The 11,217-nt window shown below is 35.3% G+C and overlaps 1 protein-coding gene across 4 annotated transcripts; it reads right to left on the bottom strand.

The window, feature by feature from the left end:
- Positions 1 to 5,511: 5,511 nt before the first annotated feature.
- On the bottom strand, positions 5,512 to 7,398 carry LOC149576276 (homeobox-leucine zipper protein HAT2-like). Of its 4 annotated transcripts, none has more exons than XM_089814434.1 (3): positions 6,981 to 7,398; positions 6,437 to 6,714; positions 5,512 to 6,206 (listed from the first exon to the last, which is right to left on the bottom strand). In XM_089814434.1, the coding sequence occupies exons 2-3, from the start codon at positions 6,608 to 6,610 to the stop codon at positions 6,180 to 6,182; spliced, it is 201 nt and encodes a 66-aa protein (XP_089670560.1). In that variant the 5' UTR covers positions 6,611 to 6,714; positions 6,981 to 7,398; the 3' UTR covers positions 5,512 to 6,179. The 4 variants fall into 3 exon arrangements, with proteins under 4 accessions (XP_089670485.1, XP_089670642.1, XP_089670560.1 ...); XM_089814359.1 differs by having other exon boundaries at positions 6,851 to 7,398; XM_089814516.1 differs by having other exon boundaries at positions 5,512 to 6,158; positions 6,851 to 7,398.
- Positions 7,399 to 11,217: the final 3,819 nt, after the last annotated feature.

Genomic DNA, 11,217 nt, shown 5'->3' with positions numbered 1-11,217 from the left:
CAAAATAGAATGGATGTGATAGGAAAGGAGCAAGTAAGGCCGGAATGAAGAAAGAACTTATGATGAAGAGGTGTCGACTAAGTCAATTAAATGATCAACAACTACAAAATCTACTCAATCAACAGAGTCGACTAGGAGATCCACTGCCTTTTCCTCTATAGGTTATGGAATGGATCCCTATTATTCTATAGGCTCGCCAAGAAACCATCACAGGTGCACAGGACAACCCTATCACATTCAACATGACTCCTCTATGCACTGTTGTCGCAACACCAAGTGCTCAAGTTGGCATCGAGTCAAGGACTCAACTTTCCATAGGGGTAGGGTGCGGAAGGGATACACCGGGATCCAATAGCAACAAGGCAAAATAGGGGCTAGAGACTAAGGAGAAATTTGGAACAACTATTCCCATACACAATTATAGGAAGGGGGCACCTGGGACCTATCAGGGAACAGATGAGCAATTTAGACCCAAACACGGCAGGCAAAATCACAAATGCCTATAATTCTAGTTGGGGAAAGCACCTCAAACAGAGCTCATAGTTTCACAGGTGAAAGAGGTAATAACTATAATGGATGACTAGCTAAGATCCCTCAAAAAAAAAATTTATCCCAACCCTAGCAATAGAAGTAGATATGACCAAATAAAAAATTAGAGAGAGGGGTACTGGGGAAGAGAATAGACACTACAAGGCTACCTCTGCATGCATTTAGGGTGAAAAAATAAAGCTTTGTTGGGCTACATAAACACCTATTAAGGATCAATATGCAACTTGGGAATGGTATATGTCTACAAATGACCTCTTCATGCATGAAAGCTTCTTGATCACTGACCAAGAGTGTGTGGATCCCATCAGGTATAGACATGCAACAATTACCTACTCTAACTGCCGTAGGTAGCTCGAGGAATGGGAAGCTATAAGCACAAGCTCAACAACAAGCCCTATAATTTAATAGGAGTTCTTACAGGCCATTCACATATCTTATATTAGATCAATAGAGCATGAATGCAGCCTGTATAGAATTATAGAGGTAGGGCAGATTACTATCACTGCTAGAAGATGCTTTATGCATGTAGAGGGCAGAAAAGGGCGACTATTTTAGGTAGGTCACTACGAATATGTAGGATGTTGAGTGATAAGTGATGACATAAATGAAGAGTTGAAACAATAGGTATAGCAGCTAGACTACCCTTGTGCTTTAGCCAAAAAATTTGTAAATGGGCAGCAATAATCTATTTAGGGGGGCAAGGGCCCATAAAATTATAGGGTAAGGGCATAGCCAGGTAGAGACAACAGAACCGGCATAGGAGAAATGTGCATTAGCACACAATTGGAATAGAGGTATCCATAATATATTTTTGTATTTAATTCTAAGAGGCCATTGCCATAGGCATTCTGTATCAAAGATAGCATATATGTTGATAATATTTTTTACAAATCAAAGAAAATATATTCAACTCAAAGAAAATATATTCAACTATATAATGAGGAAAAACTACTCACTAGTAGAAACTGGCTGAGTCTTGTTCTCAATTTGGAGGAATATAACCTAAATCCTTATACTACTATGTCGTAGAAAATCAATAATAATAGGTGCACGAGTTGCTCCATTTTACCCTATTGGCTGCCACATATAGACAAATGAAATGTAGTAAGGCCATACAAATTCACCAAATTGGGGGAACACCTAATCCTAAGAACATTTATATTTGGAATTACACTCAGCTCGAAGTAATTATAAAAAGGGAAGAGATATAATGTGTACCAGTAAAAGGTGTCCAATTAGACTATTCAATATTGCTGATTTTCTAGCACCCTATAAAAGGCAGTAGAAAACTTTAATCACTATGCTCACAAACAATTGTAATTGAATATACATATAAAAGTAAGAATGTGCATGCCAATAAAATGAGCTGAATAATAATATCCTACATCAAAAATATACTCACTTATGTATGCTTATGTAGACATCAATTTTTTTCAAACCACTCAAACTAACAAAGTCTGAATTTCTGATGGACCAGAGTTTACCTAGTAGCCGCATGGAGGGTAGATTTGATATTTTTCTTGACAAACAACATTTCTTGAATCTCCACAAAAGACCACCTCTAGATATATTGAATAATAGAAATAAAAAAGTCAAACTAGATCTATTTGTCATTTCTCCACAACTCCCCGCCTTCTCGAATTTTTTTTTTCAGAAGTGGATGCTGCAAATTTTTAGTTCACTGTCTTCAATAGCTGCATAAAATCTCCCACCACAAGAAATGGTAGTTTAGGTTTATAAGGCTATTTTCATATTATAGGTTTAGTTTGCACTAGAAAACATCCAGGGTTTCTCCTATACAGTGCAACTCTTTGATGGTAGTTTCCATGGAGGGTACCCACTTGATCTTTTTTGGCAGTTACAGTACAAGGGTACTCAAAACCATGTACAGGTTAATAGGCTTCATGGAACATCAGATATCTAGTTACAATAACACAAAATATTAAATTTCTATTCAAATTTACTAACTCTGAAAATTAAATTTCTATTCAAATTTACTAACTCTGAAACATTACCACACAAAGCATGTCATTTGTGCAAAAGATGTTGCAAGTTTTTGAGTGGCTCCATGAAACCTCTATCCTCTTTCTAGAGTTAGAGTTCAAACCATCTTGCCAATAATATAGGAACTCTGATTTTTAGGGGCAATATTATGTACATTGTTCTAGTTGCAAAATACAGTTTTCATGAATCTTCCCACACACCAATAATTAGGTCGATGATCCACTCTATAGGGCCAAGTCCTGAGTGCAAACTCTTTTTGTATCAAAATTCTGCAAGCTAAAATTCTACTTGTTAGTTCACCTAGTCTATTGACCTAGTCTGTTGCCAATAGTCATTGCAGGGTGCTATAATGAGTTATAGCTATTTTTGAGTATGTTTATGAATTTAGCAAGATGCATCATTATCTTGATTTTCCTTCATTAACCTTTGGGCTAGAAAAATTGAAAGACATTAATCTCTGCGTTTAAAAATTTTGAATTACGTATAATTTAAATTTTCTTTCCTCTTCTTAGTATTTGTGAAAACCATTAAATTGAATTGTTTAGAAGAGAAAGTGGCTTCATATGGTGCTCTTGTCAACAAAATATTGATTTTCTAATGTTATGCCAGTTTTAGTAACATAAGTTGCATAACAAATAGATTTATACTAAGGAAATAAAAAAAGGCATAGCTTTTGGTGTTTGAAATAGAATGTTAATTACACAGATGTAGGGATTCAACTGTTTCATGGCTCATAAAGAATGTAAACACCACAATCAATTATAGATCCAACAACAAGCATGAAAATACAAACTAGTGCTTGTACCCCAGCAGGGTGCAAGAGTACAGTCGATAGGCATTGGGGTTAAAATGTATAGTTGAATATTTTGTCCATGCTAGTGTGATTATAGTGGAGGTGAAAACAAACCATTTTTCACAAAACATTTAATATGATTTGATACTAGGCAATAGGAGATTTGTAACAGACTGATCCCATTTTTTTAAGAAGACATACCTATTAATATGATTTAAGATGGTTTGTTTAAGAAAAACCTACTCAAACAGCATGATATCAAAACATAATGTACCTGTACTGATGAGTATGATCAAGCTTCCGAACACCTTCAACGGCATATGCTTCACCATTCACTTCATATAAAACATTATTCTCATCATCCTTCATTCTCCATTCGCTTATAGATAGAAATTGAAATAACACCTGTGCAAATCTTGTGAGAGGACTTCCAGTAGGATACTTGAACCTGTAGAAAGGAGCTCCCCACACAAAAACAACTATAGATACCAACATGGCTATGGTGGAATCCCAAATCCACACAACCATCCATTTATGTCCTGAACATATACAAGCACAGTTATGCCTAGTAGTGCACTGGTGTTAATGCCAAAGAAGAACCAATTGAAGGAGTACTTTCCCTTTCTTTCCTCCTCATCCATTTCATCAAACTAATCTGCTCCAAAAGGAGGAGACACAAGGCTTTATTCCTCTTGTTCCAAGTGCAATTATGTATAGAGCAACGTATAAAAACCGAATCTGAGACTTGGAAGCTGGCTCACACCCACTTTTAGTTCATTTTGTTGGCCTGAGAGAGCTTATTGGTCCATTTAGGAGTAGCACATCTCCTGTAAAATGGGTCAAAACCAAGATTAATTATTATTTGTTAATATTAATTATTATTATGTGTTAACTTCAAATAGACTCGAATACAAGACCTCAAATAAGGGGCTCATAAGTTGGCGATATAGACTAATAATAATTGGGAAAGCTGAATTATTCCTTAGCATAAATGCAAGAAAGATAATAATTGTTTTAAAGAATCCCAAATATGCATCAGCAAGGAAGGATCTAGGTAGTGTGAGCACAAAAGCAGCACCTATCTAGTCTGTAACAAAATTAGCAGCATTTGGTACGCTCCCATGCATCTCTGTTATCACGTATGAGAACATGTTCACAACAACTGAATAGTATGCAAACCTTTCAGCCACCTCATTCACTACAAAGTATCACATGAATTCAACATTAGTATCATTTCATCTAATTTGAGTAAAAACACATTTAGAGGACAGGGCCATTAAAACTGTATAGATTGACAACACATATTCAAAGTAATTAAATCACAATTCAAAACTCAAAAAAATGAGAGACCATATAAAGATTACGTTGTTAAGGAAGTGCTAAACTGTTAATCCACAAAAAAAGAAAAATGAGAGACCATATAAAGATTATATTGTTGAGGAAGTGACAAGCTGTTCCACACAAAAAGAGTAAACTTACTGTCATTTGTTTAATGTTCTACAAAAAGACGAGAAGAGTATAATACACAACGATAAATTATAAGCCTCTTATTTGAAAAATCTTGTGTCAAGTCTACTCAAACACAACGCTTAACACTTAACAAATGAATAAATAATAATGATAAATGAAACTATAGATGTTACTTGACACAAGTCTACTCAAACATAATGCTTAACACATAACAAATGAATAAATAATAATAATACATGAAACTGTAGATGTTACTTGAAACCAAGCATTGCATTGATTTCAAAAATGTGCTAGTCTACTATACCTATAATGAAAGGTGATGCCTTCCATCCCCCTATTCTTTTCTTATCAACTACATTCCCTTTCAACTCATATGCTATACGTGGAACATGAACAGATAATTTTGCCCTCCTCTCCATTGCCTGCAATAAATTCAACAAGGGGTCATAAATCATGATAAATTGAACTCCACAGAACTTCCATATCTGGTATTGATATGTTTGAGATTGATGGTTGTTTGAAGCATCCAATGTATAGCTTTCCCTTCATGTCAGTTTTCTGCTGATAATCTCAAAACAAAACTTAAAAGAGTTGAACAAAATCTCTTGTTGCATGGATGTATTTAAAGGAAAGCAAAGATAATTTGAGAGAAATACTAGAGAACCTCAGAGAAAAGATGCCATAGACAAATACAAGATTCCAAATAGTATATTTCTCCATATTCTCAAATAAACATGCTAATGGTGGAAGTGCCTTCATATTCCTATAATCCATTTGACTTGGCTAATTATGATAATGAAATGATGTATATTTAAATCCATTGCAGGCTTCTCTGAATTTTACTGATGATCAGCTTGTATGATTTTATTTCTAGCCTTTTTAGAGGTGTGAAAAGAACTCCAGGCTTTTGCACACCCATTTTTGGGATATTTTATACTTGATGGCAAGGACATAATTGACCTATAAAAGATTTTGATCTTATTAAAAAAAGCTAACAGATTTTAAGCCTAGAAATTATAATCATAAGACAATAACATTTGCAAAATATATGAAAACTGTTGATTCCTTCAAATTATTCTTAAGGTAGTTGATGTGATTCCATTCATCTCTTATGTATGAGACTTCCCACTCTTTCGCAGGAGGAACACATGGTGAGGGTTGTCGCTGGAAGTTGCATGTACAATGGAGTTGAAACCTTCAGAGCTCGCAGCTCATGCACTTCCTTCTGTAGCCGCCTGTTCTCTTCCGTCAAATTTTCACAGCACCGCTTCAAAAATTTGCACTCCATTTCTGTCTGCTTCACACCATTTGTAAGCAGTATGTTCTAGAACCAGACTCCAACCTGCCATGGACAAAGGTTGAGCTACTTTGCCAGGGCAATTTTTTGCTTCTGCGCCATAAATTTATTTCAACACTTATTTAAAGAGTTTGAGCAGGATTTGAGCAATTACATCAAGAATTTGAGTAGTTATTTAGATTTTTTTAACATTTACTTCAAGGATTTGAGCACTTATTTAAAGGTTTTGAGAAATTATTTAAAGGACTTGAACACTTAAAAGGATTTGAGCACAAATTTAAAGAATTTGAGCACTTTTTCAAAGTATTTGAGCAAATATTTACCGGATTGAGTGTGTTGTGCTTTTTAAAGCTTCCTTCTAGGAGAGCCGATTGATCTTTGGAAAGGCAGAGCTTCTTCCTGCTATTATCTCCTTCCTCTTCATCACTACCTCTCCAGAATGCCCTGTCACTCTCCCTGTTGTTTTTGCCATTGCAACAAAGCCCGCCCTCTTCCATGTGAAAGGACAAAATGGTGCTATTAGGAGAAGACACAACAGCCTCTTCATCATATTCAAGCGAGGATATCTAGTTCATATCAATGCCCTGCCTCTCCCTCCTCCCTACAACACACCATATGAAAAAATAAACTCAGAAAATACCCTACAATTTCTCCAAATAACTAGATAATTTCACCAAATAACCAGAGGATTTCACTGAATAACCATAAATAAATGCAACAAAAATGCAAAAACACACCAGAGGATGTCATCCAGGACCATAGCCATCCATGGAGGCTGGCCTCGTCTTCGCCCAGTAAGGAAGCTTAGCTATCAAAGACGAAGAGGAGATATTTAATGGAGTAAAGTAGAACTCCAACATTTCTAACCTGAGTTTTTTGCTGAGCGGTGGTGGAGACAGCTGACCCCAGACATGTCAGACATGCCTTTCACCGCCTGTTGCAGGAGCACATCTTGATCATCCCTATCAACCAAAATCTCTGATTCCTCACACTCCATCTATTTCTTTGTCCACACATCAGTGCCCCTGTTTCTTAAGTTCTTATAATAAGTATTGGCAGCATCCCACTCGCGAATGGAAGACTTCTAGCAGCTCCCTCTCACAAAAAAGAAGCTCTCTATCCCATGCTGGCTGCTCTGTCATTCAAAACCGCTATAAGCAGGTTAGTGTAATGCATATGCGACAGGCAGGAAACCAGTGCGCAAACCTAATGTTCCATCCGATGCAAGCAACAACATGAGGAATTTCTGGGGGCTCTCGTCCACAAGTGAAAACCTATCGGCAATGAAAAAAGGGATAGGGCAATAAAATGAAATCACCTAAAAGAAGAAATGTCAGGAGGATATACCTGGTGATCTGTAGCTACAAGATGAAGTAATTCCATGCATTACAAAAATAGAATCGCCTGCTGTAATAAAGAAACCCTGATCCATAACACCAATCTCAAGAAAGCATGGACAAGCCACGTCACAAGAGCATGCAAAAAGCACGTACAGTGGGCTGTCTAAATAACACGTCTAACCCGAGATTTGTTTGGGTTGAATTTTATGACAAGGAAAACCAAAAGACTGCTAGGAAAATTGATTCCCACCAATGAGAATTTCATAATTTTCAAAAGGAAATGATGTTTTAAGAAAGGGAGAAACAATGCGTAATTTTATGGGATTATTTTTCAATTATCCTGACTCCCGATGCACAATTTAATGCAGAAGTTGAGTGAAAATATTAGTTTCTGCCTATGGGTGGCAGGGACTAATAAGTGCATTTCTTAAAGCAGTGACATTTTAATTGAGGATTCACTAAAGAAGATAATTTGACAAGACGTGTAAGATGCAGGTTTATTCCCTAGAGTTTGCAAAGATGCAAGGTGCATATTCATTCAAAGGAGAAATCTATATCATTGTTCAATTTTATATAGTCCACTCCAAAAAAATAAACTCAATGCTTATAGCAGATAATTCAGGAAACTAATATATTGGTTGGCATCAAGCAATTTTATGGCATCCATCAATTTCCCAGGACTGAATTGCCCATGGGCAAAAGCCCAATATAGAATTTTATTGGTTAACTGACCCACATATTTTTCCATATTAATTACAATTGTCAAATAACCTAAAAATGGCATTGGGTTTTGAGGAAGACGAATAAAAAGACAATTTGGGCGCCCAATTGAAGATATTCAAGAAATTTCATTTTGGAGAACTTGGCTTGAGAGTTAAAGAAAAGGTTTGAATCAAGAGCTTTTAAAGAGACAATACTTCACAAGATTGGGTATATCAATAGTGAAAGATCTTTCTAGGCTATTCTTGAGGCGATCTCATTTTAGGGAAACTTAATTGAGATTGTTTATAGAAGTATTGATAGAGTTTTTGAAGGTAGATTTGAAAGTAAAAAAGTGATCCCAGATTTGAGGTGACATAAGGCATAGATTGGAGGTCATTAACTTTTCCATCTATAGTGCAGGTTGAACCACTTCAAGGTGCCTAGCATGTGATTTACAGGAATTTAGAGGCCAAATTCGATGAGGGTTTCTAGAAAAATAGTAACAATAATTTATAGATCCTTTCAAACTTAGTCTTGGCTATACATAATTGTCCTTGAGCCATATTTCCTTCACCATTCTTACTTCTTTCCTGGATAGACTTGTGAGCTAGTAGACCTACTTCTTTCCACAATTAATACTCTTTCTTGAACCTAAATAAGTATGTTTTGCTGCATCATTTGAACAAAAGTTATTGAAGATTTTTTTGTTGTAGGTTTGGAATCATTATTTAGTTTGCATTATTACTTTCAATCATTTATATCTCTAAATTTTTGGACCACCCAATTCTTTGACAGCTAATGAATTTTGGACCACCTGAATTTTGGGATAAAAGACATTGAATGGCTACTGCATGTAACAACTAAAATGATTCCAACCTAGTTCTATACCACTTGACAAATAGGCACCCCCAGACAACATATTCAATTGGTCCACCTCATTCATGAATAACAAATCAAGATATGGAAAGAACCAACCCCTCTGGAATTGTATAATTCGGATTCTAATTAAGTGTTAGTGAATTGTCACTTTAATCATGGATCTAATAAAGATTTGGTTAGAAGTTCTTTCTTAGCTATAAATTATAATTATGTGAGAATGTCTTTGTAGTAGATGCAGAACAACATAGTTTTATATCATTTATTGATTTCATTTCTCTAACTCAGATATTGAAATAGAAAGAAGATTAACTTGTGGGTGTTATTGCACTACATGATGATATACATTTACTAAAATTTGTCTTTTCTAATCCTTTGATTTGTAAGGTCTTCCATGGAGAAAAAAGTGACATCCCTTAGCTCCAATTGGACTTTCATGCCTATGTTGTAAATTTTTTGATAATACAAGGCATTATGATGTTCTTGGGAAGCCACAAAAATATCACTAGCATATTTGTTGCAAATATATAGTGGAATACATCCAAATAAAATATATCAATGTACAGATTGGTGACTTTGTCCTTTAGCATGTTGCAGGATAATGAAAAACATGTGAATATATAGATCAGCATTGTAGGTACTAATGATAAAGGATATTGAAAATTAATGAACATTTAGCTTTCTGTGGGTTCAGAAGGAATTCAAAATACTAAAGAGTGGTCGATCAATCAACAAGAACAATTTAAGGGTTTATAATTATTCTACATCCTAAATAATAAATAGGTTTGGGTTTCTTATCCTCTTTTTCTTTAACAAAATTTTTCTTAAATTAATTGTACAACATGACACAATTTGCATCTGCCAATAGTGACGACACAAGCTAAATTTGACAGTTACTCCACTTTGTCAAGAATTTTCCACTATTGCTTTCTTGTACACTATTTTAGATTTCCCGTCTGTGAATCAAGTAACTTTATTTCACCTAGCTCAGATTAGTTATTATCCTTATTTCACACTGCATCAATAACCCTGCTCACAACAACATCCTAAATTCCCACTCCAGCATAGACCAAACTTATTGTGTGATACACACATAATCTTGTTACAATAGTGTTCCTTTATTATCTATTGTCATGCTCTAAGCAGCATAACTTTATAGAGTTCTGATTCAAAGATCATTTCCTTAGCTCTGATTCCTTTTGGTATTTTTATTTGAATTAAAATTTGGTCATTGTTTTAACTCCATATTTAAAGCAGGTTGTGACGATAATCCTCTATACTAGATTTTGTTTTTAATATAGAACTCACTGTTGGTATATTATTGGATGTAGTTCTCCAAGTAATAATGTTATGTTAATTTGCAGTGAAACAAATACCAACTGTATTAACTACCTAGTTCATATATTCATTCATGTTATCTGGGAAGCATATTGTTTACTTAGGAATCACTAGGAAAAGTGAAGGATGTTGCTTTCCTAATAAAAAATGCAAGAGCCCTATAAGTTAATACAAAATGATAAATAGGCGTAGATATTGAAAGAGAATTCATAGGAGTAATTCCAATGAATCTTGTTAGAGCAATCACATTGCACAAAAACATTCAATATGTGACTTTTCCATGCTTCTCTTATGTTGCAGTGAGCATACATATCATTGTTAACTATTATATGCTGTTTGTTTGTGGCACAAGGGAAGAAGAAATATCTGCTAGAATAGCTAGACATGCCACATGCCACAAGCAAATACCATTGGTCTACAGGGACTGCACTAGCTAACTACCTTATTTTGTTGTACAGACATGTCACAAAGGAGGACACTTATGACCAACGGCTTCCTCACTAAATAACTACCTTATTCTACTATGCAGATATGTCATAAAGTAGGACACCTGTGACCAATCACTTCTTCAAACACATGGAGATCCTCAACCTTCAGCAAGAAGAAATATCTAGTGCAATAGCTTGACATGCCATAGGCAAATACCATTGGTCTTCAAGGCCTGCAGTAACATGGACTTATCTACCATCTACGGTTTGCTGCCAAATCCAACTCTATGGAACTAGTAGCTTGTGCAAATATGGGACTCACAAGGCATGCATTTAACATTGTCACTATATGGACAACTCATGAGACTATTTGTATTTTAAGTATTAATCTCAATAGCTCACTTGTTTCTTCATCAAATT

The sequence above is a fragment of the Cupressus sempervirens genome, chromosome 1 (assembly GCF_028749045.1).
Source record: "Cupressus sempervirens isolate cs-2001-9-10 chromosome 1, ASM2874904v1, whole genome shotgun sequence".
In the NCBI taxonomy this organism is placed as follows: Eukaryota; Viridiplantae; Streptophyta; class Pinopsida; order Cupressales; family Cupressaceae; genus Cupressus; species Cupressus sempervirens.
Note: the sequence above shows the minus strand (reverse complement) of the source record. Positions and strands in the feature narration are given on the sequence as shown.

Excerpts from the sequence above, each read along its gene's own strand:
- LOC149576276 (XM_089814359.1), bottom strand. The coding sequence starts at position 6,610 with ATGGAAGAGGGCGGGCTTTGTTGCAATGGCAAAAACAACAGGGAGAGT. Across the intron at positions 6,207-6,436 it reads AGCACAACACACTCAATCCG|AAGCAAAAAATTGCCCTGGC; the intron begins GTAAATATTTGC and ends TTTATGGCGCAG.